The 18281-nt window shown below is 44.4% G+C and overlaps 1 protein-coding gene across 1 annotated transcript in view; it reads right to left on the bottom strand.

The window, feature by feature from the left end:
* Nucleotides 1-18281, bottom strand: part of GLB1 (galactosidase beta 1) — an 85455-nt gene that overhangs the window by 10423 nt on the left and 56751 nt on the right. Inside the window, exons 11-15 of the mRNA XM_045537423.1 lie at nt 16223-16297; nt 13514-13603; nt 10744-10857; nt 8972-9103; nt 6836-7084 (exon numbers count right to left, since the gene is read on the bottom strand). Coding sequence (XP_045393379.1) covers nt 6836-7084; nt 8972-9103; nt 10744-10857; nt 13514-13603; nt 16223-16297 — 660 coding nt within the window. The remainder of the gene's footprint in view (nt 1-6835; nt 7085-8971; nt 9104-10743; nt 10858-13513; nt 13604-16222; nt 16298-18281) is intronic.

Raw genomic sequence — 18281 nt, 5'->3', positions numbered from 1 at the left:
ATGTGACAGAAGTGATACCATGTGACTTCCAAGATGAGGCTATAAAAAACGATAGTTTCTGCCTGACTTTCTCTTTCCTGGATCGCTCCCTCTGGAGAAAGCCAGCTGCCATGTCATGAGGACATGGAAGCAGCCTGTGGGGAGGCTCATGTGGAAAGAATTGGGGCCTTCTGCCAACGGCAGCCCCGTCTCACCAGCCATGCGAGGAGCCACCTTGGAAGTGGATCTTCCAGCCCCATTCGAGCCTTCAGATGATGGAGCCCTGGCCAGCAGCTTGACTGCAAACTCATGAAAGACCTTGATCCAGAATCGCCCAGCCAAACCAGTCCCAAATTCCTGATCCACAGAAACTATGAGAATAATAAATGTTTATTGCTGTTTTAAGCTATAAGTTTTAGGGTACTTTGTTACACAGAGATAGGTATCTAATACACCACATAAAGTAGCAACATCTTTACCCCCACAACTTACTTTATATCACATTATCCCATTTCCTTTCTTCCTAATTGTCACCGCTGTCTGAAAGTATGGTGTCTTCCCCACTAGCAGTGTCCTTCTCTCTAGTGCCCACATACTCAACAGGCCGTCATCAAGCACTTCCCCTCCCTGGTACGTTCCACACACTGCTGCCATATCTGATTGTATCATGTCACTACGTAAAACTTCCCCCTCATTCTACAAAGTTCTCAAGATAACATCCAAAATCCTTGGTAGATGAGGCCACAAAACCACCTCTCCAACTGCATTTTCTGTCATTCCCCTCCTCACCCTTTCTGGGGTGTTTTCTCTGACACCAGCCAATTCTCTAGACAGCAGCTGGGTATCTAACAATTAAATTCAATTCTGACACTAACTACCTGGAGTCAGTTGTGTCACATTCCACAAATTAAAGGGCTGAGTCCCACAAGACCACGCCCACTTCAGATGCCATTTGCAAGTTTCAGGCCACCTGTACTTCGGACCAACCAGCTACAAATCGGAGGTTCCCCATAATCCCTTCCTCAGGTTTGATAATTTGCTATGACTCACAGAACTCAGGAAAATGCTTTACTTATTTATTATTATAAAAGACACAAATTGGGAAGAGATGCTTAGGGCAAGGTATTTGGGGACGGGGTGCCATCGAGCTTCTGTGCCCTCTCCAGGCAAACCACCTTCCCAGCACCTCCATGTGTTCACCAACCCAGACGCTCTCTGATTCTTGTCCAAGATTTTTTACAGAACTCAGTCTCCAGCTCTTCTCTTCCGCCAGGTTAGTGGGTGGAACTAAAAGTTCCAACCCTCTAATCACTTGGTCTTTCTGGTGAAAATTCCCTACTCTAAAGCTATCTAGGGGCTCCACCATAAGTCACCGCATTAGCATAAACTCATGTGTGATTGAAAAGGGCTTTTTTTTTTTTCTGAGACGGGGTCTCACTCTGTCGCCCAGGCTGGAGTGCAGTGGCACGATCACTCTCACTGCAATCTCTAATGCTTGAGCTTAAGCATTCCTCCTGCCTCAGCCTCCCGAGTAGCTGGGACTACAGGCACACGTCACTACATCCGGCTAATTTTTAAAATTTTTTGTAGAGACGAGGGTCTCACTATGTTGCCCAGACTGGTCTCTTGAACTCCTGGCCTCAAGCAATCCTTCCCCCTTCAGCCTTCCAAAGCACTGGGATTACAGGTATGAGGACTGAAAGGGGCATATCATGAATTTATAACAAAAGACACTCCTACCACTCAGGAAATTCCAAGGGTTCTAGGAGTCTAAAACCAGGAAAAAGACCCAATATGTTTCTTATTATATCATACACCTGAAACGTCAGTCCCTTTGCACATGATGTTCTACTCCATCAGGGAAGATCAGACTTTTCCCAGCAATCCTAGGTGCTTACAAGCTCCTCTCTCCATGGCCCAACTCCAGGATTCGCACCTCTCTTCCAGATACCCTCGTGGTCCTCCCAGAGTCCGTCCACACCTCCATCTCCCCAAATGGATTGAGAACAAACGATTAACACTGACAAGGTTTAAAAAGCCCCATATACTCTACTTAAGAAGGCAAAGAAACATTCGAAAGCAAGAGCAAGAACAGTTAAAAGAAGGAAATTTTTCAGCCCTTTATTATGGTTCTTTGTGATTTTTTTTACATCTTGAAGGTGGGATCATTTGCCTTTACAAAGTAAAATTCCTTTTAGTCAGTATTCTATTTTGATTCTTAGCTCTTCAAAGCATAATTGTGGTTGAGGAAAGGTGGACATTATCCTATATCTCTCTCGCCACCGTGCTCTGAAAGGCACCCAAACCCACAGAGAGAGACTAACGCATGCAGGAAGCAGCGTAGGAAATTGATAGGAGGCTTAACCACATCCATCTGAGAGATACGCAGCGCAAACGTCACTGCACGGGCAGAACACAGTGGCTCAGGAATGGCATCTGTGACACGTCACGGGAAGCACTGGAGGAGGGCACCTCCTATCTAAGGGAGTTTGTAGTCAGACGAGAGTGCGGCACAGGCAAAGCACTGCTGTGCGTCTCTTGGACGGAGTAAAACATGCCTGACCCCTTCTCGCTGAAATCCCAGTTGACGTTCATTCTCGCTGGGCATTAACCAGAAAGCCACATCCGACCAAAGTAAAGCCAGAGTAATCGAGTGATTTTTTTTATCTCATGAATCACCCTTATCAGTGACCACTCTCTAAATCACGGCAGTTTCTTTATGGCAAATGAATAGCAAAAGCCCAGAGGCCTGGGCCGGGGGCCTTGCAGGGGCCTCCCCAAGGATGAGGGTGGAGGGGTTAGTGTGCCTGGAGGCGCAGCCTTGGACACGGCTGAGGCTTCGGGCATCATCTGGTCCCCACTCCGCTACCACAACCACCTGCTAACGTGCTCATTCTCCCAAATGTCAGAACTCGGCATCCCATGAGGGCGTAGGATCTGTTTTGAGTTAGCTGATCATTCAGGACCCCCGGAGCTGTCCCAGGACTGTCCTTGGCAGCAGGGACAACCATGCACCAGAAAACTACAGAAACCACATCCGTTCTGTTTTACATGCAGTGCACGTGTATCCTGTCCTTCAGACCTGCTCAACCCAGTGTCCACAAATCTCTTGGATGGGCCTTTTTTGTGTGTGTGAAGCTTTGAGATGTAATTCATATACCATACAATTCAGCAGTTCTTAGTCTACGACAGAGCTGTGCAACCACTACAGTGAATTTTAGAATATTTTCATCATCCCAAAAAGAGACTCTGTACCCTTCCACTCCATCTCCCGCAACACTCCCCTTTCTCTGCTCTAGGCAACCACTAATCTTCCTGTCGGTATGGAATTGCCTATTCTGGACATTTCATATAAATGGAATCACACAATACATGGTCTTTTGTGACTGGCTTCTTTCACTTGGCATCATGTTTTCGAGGTTCTTTCATGCTGTAGCGTGTGTAAGTACCTCATTTCTTTCTTTCTTTTTTTTTTTTTTTGAGACAGAGTCTTGCTCTGTTGCCTGGGCTAGAGTGAGTGCCATGGTGTCAGCCTAGCTCACAGCAACCTCAAACTCCTGGGCTCAAGGGATCCTTCTGCCTCAGTCTCCCGAGTAGCTGGGACTACAGACATGTGCCACCATGTCCGGCTAATTTTTTCTATATATATTTTTAGTTGGCCAGATAATTTCTTTCTATTTTTAGTAGAGACAGAGTCTCGCTCTTGCTCAGGCTGGTCTCGAACTCCTGACCTCAAGCGATCCACCCGCCTCGGCCTTCCAGAGTGCTAGGATTACAGGCGTGAGCCACTACGCCTGGCCCCTCATTTCTTTTTATTGCCAAATAATATGCCATTGTATGGAAGTAGCATATTTTGTTTTTCCATTCATCAGGTGATGGACATTTGGTTTTTTTCTACCTTCTGGCAATTATGAATAATGCTGCTATGAACATTTGTGTACAAGTTTTTGAGTGAACATGTGGTTTAGATAGAGTTTTGGGGGGTTTGAACCCTCTGACACATTTACAAATATTGTGTGTCTATGTACTTTTCAAACATGAAGATGCAGAGTGTTCATCAGACTGACCAAGGAGGTAGAGCCCCTGCCTAGGTAATCAGCACAGGCTCCTCACCGGCCTTCGAGGGCCCATACAATGCTGCCTGCCTTTTCCATGGGCCTTTAAGATACACTTGGGGCTCAGCTACCTGTTCCACCGTGTACTTCTATACTTCATACAAATTACTTAGCTCTCTAAACCTCAGCTGCTCATTTGCAAACTGGAGATAATGACATGACATCCTATCATATGTGCCTCTTCTGATGATTACGGAGATAGTGTCTATAAAGAGTCCAGCAGAACACCTGGGTCAGTAACTCCTGGATGTGACACCTTTACAACCTGGCCGAGGTAAACTGCCTCTGACCTCCAAAATGTCCAGTGCTTTGCCGTTTCTGCACCTTTGCTTCTACTACAGAAGAAGGGGAGAACAAGAGAGGGCAAGGGAACATGTTTGCTAGCTAAAGGGAGAAAGTCCAGGGAGGGATTTACTTTGCTTTTAGGTCCTAGAGCCCCCAGTGAATCACTATTTGGCTGCAAAATGGGAGCTGATAGATAGAAAAGCTGATAAAATGCAGGTGGAAGAAATACGAGAATAGGATCTTGGCCCGGAGAAAGAAGGTGGGGAGGGGATTTGGAGCTCAGAGGTCCTCCTAGACTAGGCCACTGGGCAGGAAGTGAGGGTGAGGCAGAGAGATAAGTCTGACAGGAAGCTGAGGGAACAGAGGAGCTGCACCTGAGAGCAGTAGGAGGCTGAGGTCCTCAGTGGACGGGGTGAGGAGGGAGAAGAGGTCTTCAGGAGGGTGGTGAAGGCTGGGAAGGCCAATGGGGGAGGGCAGCAGAGAGAGACCAAGGAGTGCCGCACAAGCCCGAGGGCTTCTGGAGGTGGGAGGCAGGGGGGGATCAGGGCCGTGGGCAGTGCAGTGGACAGGTCTCCAGCCCAGCTCAGTTACTGGTGAACCAGCAGAGGGCCCATGGTGGACCCCTTCAGAATGGAAGATGAGCAAGGGAGGCAGTGGAAGGACAAGGGGGGAAGTGGATTGATGCCTCTTAAAAAAGGACAGTGGTGACCACTAGGCTGGACACAGGAGAAACTGAAGGCTTAAAAGTGGAGAGTTTCAGGTCATTAATAAGATCTAAGAGCACGCTTGTTAGGCATGACAGTTGAGGGGTAGGAACATGTGGCCAGAGAGGATATTAAAGCTGGAAATCCCAGAGGTATGTTTGCCAAGATACACAAACAGCCCCCAGAGAAACCCCATACCCGTTGACAGCCACTCTCCATTCCCACTCTCAGCCCTAGGCAAGCATTAAGCTTTCTGTTTTTATAGATTTGCCTTTTCTAAGTATTTCATATAAATGGAGTTACAATATGTGGCCTTTTACATTGGGCTGCTTGTACTCGGCATAATGCTTCTCAGATGCATGTGTGTTGTGGGAGTTGTTAGCACTCTGTTCCTTTTCACTGATAAATAGCATTCCATTCATGGATATGCCACCTTTTACCCATTCATCACTTGATGGACATTTGGCTTATTTCCAGTTGTGGTTATTATGAATAATATCACTATATATAATACTGCTATAAATAATACTGCATACTTGAATATAAGTTTTTCTGTGAACATATGTTCTCCTTTCTCGTGGGTATATACCTAGGAGTAGAATTGCTGGGTCCTATGGTAATTCTATATTTAACCCTTAATGAAACTGCCAAACTATGTTCCAAAATGTTGGTATCATCTTTTGCATTCCCACCAGCAAGGCAGGAGGATTCCCTTTGCTCCATATCCTTGCCGAAATTTGTCATTGTCCCACTTCTCATTATAGCCATTCTAGTGGGTGTGAAGTAGTATTTCATTGTGGTTTTGACTTGCATTTCCATAAAGATTAATTATGTTGAGCATTGAGCATCTTTTCACATACTTATTAGCGATTTGTATACTTTCTTTGGCAAAATGCCTATTCAAGTCCTTTGCCCATTTTTGGATTGGGTTGTTTGTACATTATTGAGTTGTAAGAATCCTTTACATATTCTAGATACAAGTCTTTTACTGGATATATGTCTTGAAACTTATTTTCTCCCTCTCTGTGGCTTGGATTTTCATTTTCTTAATAATCTCTTCTAAAGAGCATTTATTTTCATTTATTTATTTAGAGACAGGCCTTGTTCTGCCACCTGAGCTACAGTGCAGTGGCATCATCATAGCTCCCTGCAGCCTTGAACTCCTGAGCTCAAGCGATTCTTCTACCTCAGCCTCCTGAGTAGCTGGGACCACAGATGCACAACACCATACCCAGGTAATTTTTCTATATTTTGTAGAGACGGGGTCTTGCTCTTGCTTGGGCTGGTCTCGAACTCCTGGCCTCAAGGGATCCTCTCACCTTGGCCTCCCAAAGTGATAGGATTATGGGATTACAGATGTGAGCCACTGGTTTGTGTTTCAACTGAGCCCAGTGAGAGATGATGAAGAATTAGGAGTATGAGGTTTGAAATCAGACAGTGTAGGTTCATCTGAGCTATACAACTTGATATCTGTGTGACCTTGGGAAAATATTAAGAAGGCTTTTGTTCTTTTTTTTGAGACAGGGTTTTGTTTTTTGTCACCTGGGCTAGAGTGCAGTGGTGGCATCATAGCTCACTGCAAACTCCAACTCCTGGACTGAAGTGATCCTCCTGCCTCAGCCTCCCAAGTAGCTGTGACTACAGGCATGAGCCACCACGCCTGACTTTAACAGCTCTTTTTGATTCTTTCTCAGACACTAACAACCAGATGTTTGACGCCTCAATTCAAACCTTTCCCATGAAGTCACGTACCTTGGTCCATCCAGGAAACTGGATAAAGGTGTCCTGAGGCAAATCTGGGATCCCACTGAAAATGGAGAAGTTCCCCACATAGAAGGCTGGGAGCGTGTAGTTAGATGAGCCGTGGGCTTTACCATCGAAGCTGCCGTCCTGGCCACCCCAGTCCCCCAGGCGGCTGTGCACTGCATCCTCGGTGTCCAGCGGGAAGATGGCCCAGCCCGTGAGGATACTGGAGTTGAGGGTCAGGTTAGAAATCAAGCCCTGAAAAGGAGAAACGGCACAATGAGCTGCGGAGGGAAGGAAAAAGGCTTCTCTTGTCTCTCCATCCCAGCTCTCAACTCCTGAGAAAAGCAAACTGGGATACAAAACACCAACAGGAAACGAGACTCAAACTACGTGTACATCAAAGTAACACGGGTCTCGCTTGACGTGGAATCACAAATCCTTGGGAAGAGATATATTTCCTAAACTACAGCTTTCTGTCTCCGTTGGAGGTCAGGATGTCTCCATAAAAGGATCAGAGTTTCTGCTTCTACAGAAAGGGGGCTGAGCCGCCACAGCGTCTGACCTCAAATCCCCCAGGCGTCAGCGTTTGCTGCAGAGCCGTTGCTAGAATGGAAGAAAAGATGGAAGCTGAGGAATGGGACGAGTGAGTGGGATATTCACCCCACCGTAGGGGGCAGGAGGGGGGATGGATACAGCCAGGAGCGAGCCCTGACCTGGAGCACCTCAGCCGTCCTCACGGGGACGATCGACCTGAGCCCACTCACCTGCTGTGAGCACCAAATGAGCTAACATCAGTGAGAAACTCTGGTATCTGTAAAAGGATATGAAGGGTAATGACGGTGATGGCAAACCTTAGACTTGTACTGGGAAGTTGCTCTCTTTGTTCCACAGGAGCCGGGGCTGGAGTGTCCATGGCAGCGGCCACAGCCTGGCAGCCTACGCTCACGGCTCATCTAACTTCCCCGTCCTGGCTTGTACGTGGGGAACTTCTCCACTCCTAGCGGGACCTGGCTGGGTACCAAGTCTCAACCTCCCATTTAGTGATTCGATAAACATTAACTAGGCAGCCGTGTGTCAGGCTCTTTGCCGGGCACTGGGGACCCAGAGACTACACAATTGAGTCCTAGTCACTCCACGGGTCAGCGCGCCTGTGAGTGCCAGGCGGGAAGGCCACTCAGTACAGGCTGAGCACAGGGGCTTATGAGAGAGACATTTACACTGGAGGCAGAGGCTGTTCCCTGTGTGTAACTGCCTTGCCTCTGAGCTGCCACCAAGAGGGTCAGGAGGTAGCCGCAGACACCTGTCCTGCCCTAGACTGGGTGGTGCCATAGTTCCCTTGATGAGGTCTTCTGTCCTCGGGAAGACGGTGAGCTGCCCTGGGGGGAGCCTGTATCTCAGCATCTTGGCTTTCCCTGGAGCACCTTGTAGAGCATCTAGCACAGAGTGTGAGCTTAACACGTCTGGTGAATAATGCTCTAAAAATATTTGTTAGAAAAACATGTTTGGACTAGACACCTGGGCAAAGGGTAACCAACAGAGGTGAGAGGCGCTGTACTAAGGGAAAAGGCTTTCTACAATTCAAGAGTTCGTTATAGACTGACCGTCCAAACCCGCAGCACAGGGAAGCCCGAATATTAAGCTGGCTTTGTTGGCAAGAGTGCCTTCAGAGACCGGGTGGGATTTTTAAGCAGAGGAAGAGCACTGTGGAGTGGCTTCCTCCTTCCGTTTCTTTCCACAGGATGAGCAAACTCAAACACAAGGGAAAGGTTCTGTGTTGCAAAGCTTAACTTTCTCATCACCTGGGGAGGAAAACAGCTCTTCAAAATAACTGAACTTCTAGGTTGCAAGACAAATCACATAGGTTCGCTCTTCAAACCTTTTGTGTGCTTTTACAAATGGCCTCTCTGATGCTAACTGGCTTGATTGTGTTGATCATTTCACAATGTATAAGTATACCAAAATATTAAGTTGCATACCCCAAATAGAAAAAATAACTTAAAAACTGCTTCTATGTTAATGGGGTGGAAGGAAAGAATGTATGTGTGAGGGTTTGTAAATAGATATACGAAAACTTCCCCAGACTGCGTAGGCATAGTCTTGCCAGCCCTTGAACCCCAGTCCTAACAGTGCAGCCCCTCCTACCTTAGAATCGTTGATAAATCTGCCATAGTTCACACGTCCCATGTTCTCCACCAGAAGGTCCAGAGTGGCCCCAGCCTTCCCCATTATGTTCAGAGTGTTCACCCCATTTCGCTCAAGGATTCCCTGGGGAACCTGTGGGTTCAAGGCCAAATGAGAAGAAAATTGATAGCAAGAAGATCAGTAGGGGAAAAAGGCAGCATGCTGTTCTTTCAGCGCTCCTGTCCCTGCCTTGACATGTCAGACTTGGTGAGGAATCCTTTGATGGCTCCTTAGCCCAAGTCACTGGCCAGGTTCCCCCCAGCCGCTGCTTCCTAACTAGAAAACTTGTCAGACACAGCTCAGAGCATGGGAAGGTCTAGGCTGGTTTCCTTTGCCCTGAAATGTTTTACTGTCCATCTTTTTTTTTTTTCTTTTTACATAGAACTGTGGTTCAGAAGGAACTGTGCATCTATCTTTAATGGAAAAAGGTGGAGGAAAATTCCAGGGGAGGATTCCCAGTAAACGAATTGCACTGTGTTCTCACAGCACAAGTCAGTCATAAAAAAATAGCTTCTAAACAACATGGAGAGGTGAGACAAAATCAGATAAACGAGATAAAATCAGAGAGGTAGGTGGAGTATTCTCACCTCAAAAATACTTGACATGATGCATTAACCATGAAAATTATATAACAGAATGAGGAGCAATAGCAGGTATTTTATCAGCAACATAGTCCTAATTTTTTTTTTTTTTTTTTTTTTGAGACAGAGTCTTGCTCTGTTGCCCAGGCTAGAGTGTCGTGGCTTCAGCCTAGCTCACAGCAACCTCAAACTCCTGGGCTCAAGTGATCCTCCTGCCTCAGCCTCCCGAGTAGCTGGGGATACAAGCAGGCGCCACCACACCTAGCTAATTTTTTCTATTTTTAGTAGAGACGGGGTCTTGCTCTTTCTCAGGCTGGTCTCGAACTCCTGATCTCGAGCGATCCTCCTGCCTCAGCCTCCCAGAGTGCTAGGATTACAGGCATGAGCCACCACACCCAGCCAATATTCCTAATTTTTTAAAAGGTTAGATTTCTAAGATTGATGTTACACTAACCGTAATTCACTAAGACAACTCCTAAATTGGAAGCCAATGAACAATCACCACCAGTATCATGTCTTAATGTCTTAGAAACTTGCTCCCACTGAAATGAAAGCTGCCGATAACAAGAGAATAGAAATATTTGAATCTCAGATTTTCTAAACAAATTTTCTTCGTTCAGAAAATCTTTTAATGTGTTCTTTCCTATGACTGTTTCACTGAGAGGAGTGGAAATCCTAAAATGTATCTGTATTTTGTTATGAAACAAAGTTCTTTGTGCATTTTAGTAATAATTGTCATAAGCAATCTTTCAGAATATAATTTCTCATGCGTGAAAAAGGCACAAAGTTCAATCCACTTTGATTAGTGGCATGTACAAAACTGAACGGGAAATGTTCTTAGCTTAGGGAGTGAAGAATGCCTGGGAACATGCTGTGGTCGGTCAGAGAAGGATGGTCTTGGCTTCTGAGAGGGTGGGGCCTCAAGCACAGCCCTCAGGGTTAAGATGGGGGTGTATTCCTGGGTGTATTCCAGGCAGGTGGCGCATTCCTGAGCCACACAGCAAGTGAGGGGCACAGCTCAGGGACATCAAGAAGAGAGGCGGACCCTGAGGTTGAAGAGGTGAGCAAAGGCCTCAAATGCCAAGCTACCAAGTGCAGACTACTCATTCCTCCTTGGGGCAGAAATGCATACAATTCAGAGAAGACTCTTACCCCATCCACAGAGACATAGGCCCGATCATGGACTCCATTGCGGGACGAAGAGAGAGGTGTTGGGCTGCTGCAGTCTTGAGGAAGTGTTGTCCGGTACAGCACAAACCCAAAATACTGGTTAGAAAAGGATTTAAGAAAAATATATCACTCTTCTGTTCATTAAAAGAGAACTTGGTTACCCTTGATCTGTATAAAAGTGACATTTAAAAAAACACAAAATGAAAAGCTTCCCTCCACCTCCCAGAAAATTCAATCTGAAAAAGGAAAAGAAAAATTCAATCTCAAACTTTTAGATCATAGAATAACTATCATCATAATAAAATGCAATGAACCTCGAAGAGTGTCTTATCAAGCATCCCTTTCCCACAAGAAGACACTGGACCCTGGGCAGGTTAAGTCATTGCCCAGGGCAACTCAAGTGATTATATTATATGTATCAAAAGTTATGGATGTTAACTCAAAAAACAAAACCAAGGAAAACCACCACCACCAACAACAAAAAAAAACCGTAAGACAAACAAACATTAGCAAAGCCAAGAGATGAAGTTCTCTGCTCAGTAAAACATACTGCAGGTTCTTGAGCTAAATCTGCTCTGACATACAAAACAAAGAGTCAATAAGCCGGGCATGGTGGTACCCGCCTGTAGTCCCAGCTACTCAGGAGGCTGAGCTGGGAGGATCGCTTGAGCTCAGGAGTTTGAGTCCTGCCTGGGCAACATAGCGAGACCTCATCTCTAAAAAAAAAAAAAATTAAAAAAAAAGAGTCTATTAGAACAGTTTAAAGTAGAAGAACAGGGGAGGGGGGAAGACAGTTGAGAAGCTAGAGTATAACCTGTCCCTAATCAGAAAATATTTTTAGATGCTGATATCCCTAGTCTAAAAGGAAAGCCTCAAACAATCCGCCCCAGCAGTCATACCACCCACAGAATTACAGTTATTGACTTTCCCTGTTTACTTCCTGTTGTGGACATTAGTAAGGGTGAGCTGGGACAAAATCCTGGATATTTTCCTCTGTTCCATGCTGGATTTCTACCTGGATTCTCTTCTAAGAGTCCTCTTCTCAGGAGAGGCTTAGGAACAGTTTCAGATCAAAGAAGACTAGAGAGACAACATAACTAAATGCAATGTGTGATCATAGATTGGAAATTGGATTGAAAAAAAAATAAGCTATAAAGGACGTTATTGGAAGGACTAGGGACACTTGACTATCGAATGTATATTAGATAACAGGATTGTATCAACATTAAATTTCTTAAGTATGATCACTGTCTTGTGGTTATATAAGATAATGTCCTTTTTATTAAAAAACATATGTTGCAATATTTAGGGGTGATATGTCATGGTGTTGACAACTAATTCAAATGGTTACAGAAGGAAAAGAAGTTGACTACCTACACGGAGAGAAAAATAAAGCAAGTGAAGCAACTGTTAACAACTGGTAAGCTTAGGTGATCAGTAGATGGGTGTTTGTTGTATTATTCTTGCAACCTTTTATTTTTATTTTTTTGAGACAGAGTCTCACTCTGTTGCCGGGGCTAGAGTGCCGTGGTGTCAGCCTAGCTCACAGCAACCTCAGACTCCTGGGCTCAGGCGATCCTCCTGCCTCAGCCTCCTGAATAGCTTGGACTACAGGCATGTGCCACCATGTCCGGCTAATTTTTTGTATATATTTTAGTTGTCTGGCTAATTTCTTTCTATTTTTAGTAGAGACAGGGTCTCGTTCTTGCTCAGGCTGGTCTCGAACTCCTGAGCTCAAACGATCCACCTGCCTCGGCCTCCCAGAGTGCTAGGATTGCAGGCATGAGCCACCGTACCTGGCCAATTCCTGCAACTTTTTATATTTGAAATTTTCCAAAATAAAAAGTTGGGAAAAACTTCTAAAATAAAGATGGGGCACTGCCTAGAGATCAAAATCACATAGATATACAAACACTAAAAACAAAGATGTGCTCTGTTCTCTTCAAAAGCAGGAAAAAGAGTCTCAAATAACCCAGCCTACCAAGAACATAGCCCCTGTACCCGTGGTGCCCAAGCCCCTGGCGAGGACCGGTACCAGTCCATGGCTTGTTAGGAACCAGGCCTCGCAGCAGGAGGTGACCGGTGAGCAAGAGAGTGAAGCTTTGTGTCTACAGCCACTCCCCATTGCCCGCATCACTACCTGAGCTCCACCTCCTGTCAGATCAGCGGTGCTATTAGATTCTGCAGTATGGTGAGTTCGTATAATTATTTCATTATATATTACAATGTAATAATAATAGAAATAAAGTACACAATAAATGTAATGAGGTTGAATCATCCCAAAACCATTCCTCCCCCACTCCCTAGCCCCACTGGTCCGTGGAAAAATTGTCCTCCATGAAACCCGTCCCTGGTGCCAAAAAGGTTGGGGACTGCTGCCCTGTACCACTGAGCGAACTAAGAAGGGATAAATAATTAAATTGTCTTCTTTGCGTATTAAAATAGTGATTTTCTACTGATGCCTGATATTTAATAATAAAGATTAATTAGGTCAGTCAGTGCACTCGATTTATAACTTGCACAGAATTACCTTGAAGCAGGCTGAGCTACTTCCTGTGTGAGTGATAAGAAATGGGGTGGGGGCACAGGAAAGATCAGCCCGCCGTGCAGCGCTGGAAACCTCCCTTACCTGGGGTCTGATTCATCTGCTTACCGTTGCAGCCCCTTCACTCCCAGCAGGCACTGCAAGGCAGGCCACAAAGCACAATTTTGCAAGTAGGAAAACGGTGAAGCATTACCTCTGAGGGCCTACCTGTTTCACCTGGATAAATGTCAGGGGATAAAGGCTTTTTACGGGTCCAGCGGGACACAGAATGTCCAGAGCTGCCTCCACCGTCTTTAACTGAAAAGAAACAAAAGTAGCGTTCACTCTCTGCCACCCCTCACCGGTGATTGAGAGCGGAGGGTCATTTCCAATTTACCAAAGACATGAGTGGAAACCCTAAGGAGACCTAAACTGTTCACATTTCACTTACTGCTGCTTCCCAGTCACCTTCAGGCCTCTCCATCCACTCCCTAACTCTTGAGAAAAGTATAAATGATAGTAGTCTTCAAAAACGTTTCCAACACACCTATTCAGAAATAAAAATAAAACCTGCTCAGAGATCTGTAAAGGCCCCTAAAATGAGTGAAAACCAAGGCTCAGAGGCTGCCTCCTCCATAAAGCCTTCCCCAACACCCCTCCAGTGAAGTAACTGTGAGGTAAAAATAGTAACTAGAGGCAAATTGCACCAAATGAGGTTAGATATGCTACTATCATGTCACCTTAATACTTCATAGTTACTTCACCCCCCTCTGAAGTTGTCTGTGGTATATTTTCCATGCCCTTATCATTTATTAGTTGTTTACCTTTGTTGTCCTCACCAGAATGTCAGCTCCTTAGGATAAAATACATATTGAGCTCACGCCCAATACCCAGAACATAATACACACTTGATAAATACTTATTAAATTCAGTCCAAAGGATTGTGTATTCTTGCAACCCAGGATACTTATTCGGATGCAAGAACAACAACAGCTACCAGTCATTGCCTGTCCACATACTCCAGTTGAGATGGAGCATTTTATACACACTACCTCATTTTTTTTTTTTTTTTTTGAGACAGAGTCTTGCACTGTTGCGCAGGCTAGAGTGCAGTGGTGTCGTCATAGCTCAGTGCAACCTCAAACTCCTGGACTCAAGTGATCCTCCTGCTCCAGCCTCTGGGGTAGCTGGAACTACAAGTATGTGCTACCACACCTGGCTACGTTTTCTATTTTTTTGTAGAGATGGGGTCTCCCTCTTGCCCAGGCTGGTCTCGAACTCCTGAGCTCAAGTGATCCTCCCACCTCGGCCTTCTAGAATGCTAGGATTATAGGCGTGAGCCACCGCGCCCAGCCTGTACCACCTCATTGAATACTCACAACTACCCAGTCACCTTTCAGGTGACAGTGAGGCAGGCATTACTGTCCTCATGTTATAGGGGAGGAAACAGAGACACAGAGATGCTCACTTGAGTGATGGCAGAGCCAGGATTTGCAGTTAACTTTGGCTCCCAAATCCAGGGCTTTCCACAACATGACACTGGTTAGGAATTTTATAAATATTTCCCATGGTTACTTTGCTAATGTGCAGCATAGAGGAAAAAAATCTTAACTACAGTTCCATCAAGCCAGCTACTCAAATGGGTGTTTTCTCACCTGGACAACTAAAGGAATTCAACTCACAGTAAAAGCTTTTATTCTATATAACTACATTCTACATAAATTCAGTTCAGTTCTGTGCTGATCTGTTATCTTAAATCCTATGCATTTAGTAAACAATGAAAACTCATTTTAGCACACCCAATTGTCCTTCACGGCAAACAGAATGTGCTTCTGGTACTAAGGTAGCTTTGTTTTAGCAATTTTGTTGTTTTGAACATTTGGAGTTATTTTCTGTAGCATAAAAATAAATTTCTCACAGATCTACAACAAACAAACCAACACTTTCCTTAAGTAGTTGAAGCAATGAACAAGTAGAAGGTGCTCCCTTTATGAGTGTGGTTGAAGTCTGATTAATCTAAAGAAAGATTCCTATCAGGCAGAGAGACCACACTCTTGTAGAATGTAGCACCCATATCTGACACTACGTGGAAAATGTTACAAGAGCTCACCCCGCCAAACATCATGTCAAAGGGCTTCTCTAGTGGAAAAATTATATAATCGTCATGTTTGGCATTTTGCTTAAAGATAAAAACTTATGATGCTATTTTAGGATATCAAGATTCTTAAGAAATAAGTAACTGTTCATGTTTTTTTCTTTTTTTTTTTCCTTGTGAGTTAATACATGTAGGAGTTAGGGATTATAAAAGGGGAAAGCCTGAAGATACAGAAGGTCAAAACAAATTAAGTTTGGCTTACGTCAATCCTTCTGACTATTAAATAAAACCTCTTTCTTTTTCCCTAGACTACAATGCTCATAACTCCCATTTATCATTAATTTCTAGCTTTTCCCCCCTTATATATCACATGCCATATAAACCACAGATCATAAAAATAAGGCCATCATTTTGAGATGGAAGGGAGTGTATAATTTAAGGCAGAGACCTAGCAAAATGCCTGTGATTTTTGGGAACGCCTTTTAAAAAAGTGAACTATGGAAAACAGCCTCTCTAGCCAGAACAATAAGGTGTCGTGTAATTTCCACAAAGGCTCCTGGCACTGCTTTTGACAACCGATAACTGAACCCAAATGACCTGAAAGATCTAAGAACGCTACTGCTCCCGCTCACATCCCATCTCATCTTGTCAACAAGTGTGTGTATCTTCTCACCTCCATCTCGCCGTTTACCCGAAACATATCTACCCTATCAGGCTCACAGAAACAAATTCACAGAAAAATAACGAACCGATTCCTCAGCACAGCACTTTCACTCCCTGCTGCTAAACTCCACTTCCTCACTCCCATCTCACTTTCAATGTTTGCTTTTTTTTTTTCTTACCTTTTTTAAAGCAACTTTTCCATATGCAAACTTTGGTGTGGATGGAGGGATAGGACCTTCTGGTACTTCTTTAAACTATAAACCAGAGTGCAAAATGAGAGAAAAGGAAAAAAGCTGTTAAACCTTCAGAAACATATTGATAGAATTCATTTTTCAAAAGGAAGATTAAAAATTCAAACAACAGTGCTAGTGATTTTTGGAAAGGCAAAGGAACAAGGGATTTCTTCCAAAATAGGATCTGGTAAAGTTTTTATTTCTAAGTGTGTATCTGTGTTTTAAGCTCCAGGAATCATCCGAATAATTATAGAACAAAAGACTTCAAAAAAAAGAGCAAAAACAAGTAGAGAGAATGATATATACAGACGGTCAGGCGTGGTGGCTCACACCTATAATCCTAACACTCAGGGAGGCCAAGGCGGGAGGCTTGTGTGAGGTCAGGAGTTTGAGACCAGCCTCAGCAAGAGTGAGACCCTGTCTCTACTAAAAATAGAAAGAAATTAGCTGGGCAATTAAGAAAAATAGAAAAAATTAGCCAGGCTTGGTGGCACATGCCTGTAGTCCCAGCTACTTGGGAGGCTGAGGCAGGAGGATCACTTGAGCCTAGGAGTTTGAGGTTGCTGTGAGCTAGGCCGACACCATGGCACTCTACTCAGGGCTACAGAGTGAGACTCTGTATCAAAAAAAAAAAAAAAAAAAAGAGAATGACATATACATACACACATAACACACACACACACACACACACACACACATTTATAGAGTCAGATGATCTGGGTCTAAGTCCCAGTTCTTACAGAAGTCTGTGGCCATCTGGCATTTCAAGCAGGTTGTATTATGATTTCTCAGGATCCTTACATTTCTTTCATTCTTTTGGCTTCCCTTTGTAAAAGAAATAATAAAAACTAGTGATTTTAAAAAGGTGACAAGGCCGGGCGCGGTGGCTCACGCCTATAATCCTAGCCCACTGGGAGGCCGAGCCGGGTGGATCGCTCGAGGTCAGGAGTTCGAGGCCAGCCTGAGCGAGACCCCGTCTCTACTAAAAATAGAAATAAATTATCTGGACAACTAAAATATATATAGAAAAAATTAGCTGGGCATGGTGGCGCATGCCTGTAGTCCCAGCTACTCGGGAGGCTGAGGCAGTAGGATCGCTTAAGCCCAGGAGTTTGAGGTTGCTGTGAGCTAGGCTGACGCCACGGCACTCACTCTAGCCCGGGCAACAAAGTGAGACTCTGTCTCAAAAAAAAAAAAAAAGGTGACAAAAAACTGTTAGAAGGAAAAGCAACACAATGGTCCCCAACCTTGCTTTTCTCTAAGTTCTATTCCTCAGAGAAAGTCATTTTAAAAATCATTTAATTGTTCCTATTTTGGCATCTTCTGGTCCCTAAATAATACACCTGTACTTCTATTTCCTGTTTGATTAATTTCAAACATTGTCATTAATTTCTTTAACACGTGAGAGCATGGCTCAGTTGTATCGCCCGAACTGTCTTCCTTTCTTCCTGGTTATGTTACCATTTTCAGTTTCTCTACTGGTTACCTTTGTTACTTTAAAATAATATCCTTATACCTCTATTTCTTAGTTCCATCAATTAGGACATTATCCTTTGTGTCCACATTTTTTAAGACAAGCCTCTTTTCATCCCTCCCTGAGGTCTCCTCCCCACTCCCACCTCCATCCTATCAGCTGTACTTTTACATTGTCAAGGTTAAGACCATCTGTCCTGTAGCCAAAGCCCTTCCTTCATCTGTATATTGACTCTGAATTCAAAATCAACCAAGAGTGCTCACATTATAATTGTTAATATTATAAATATTGCTTCCTATATAGCTAAATGGTGTATACTATGATGGCACGCTCTGTCTTTTCAGCTTTTTGTGTTCTTCCACCCACTCCTGAGGTTTCTAATTATCTTTCTTTTTTCTGTCTGCCTTTAGGTTGACACCTTTTTAGGTTAGTCCAAATTTCCAAAGATGGTATCAAGTTTCTCCAAACACCCTTTCCCCCTAGGAAAACTCCCGTCTGAAATTCTTAGTCTTCCTGCTCCAAGGGACTGAC

The sequence above is a fragment of the Lemur catta genome, chromosome 1, assembly GCF_020740605.2.
Source record: "Lemur catta isolate mLemCat1 chromosome 1, mLemCat1.pri, whole genome shotgun sequence".
Lineage (NCBI taxonomy): Eukaryota > Metazoa > Chordata > Mammalia > Primates > Lemuridae > Lemur > Lemur catta.
Note: the sequence above shows the minus strand (reverse complement) of the source record. Positions and strands in the feature narration are given on the sequence as shown.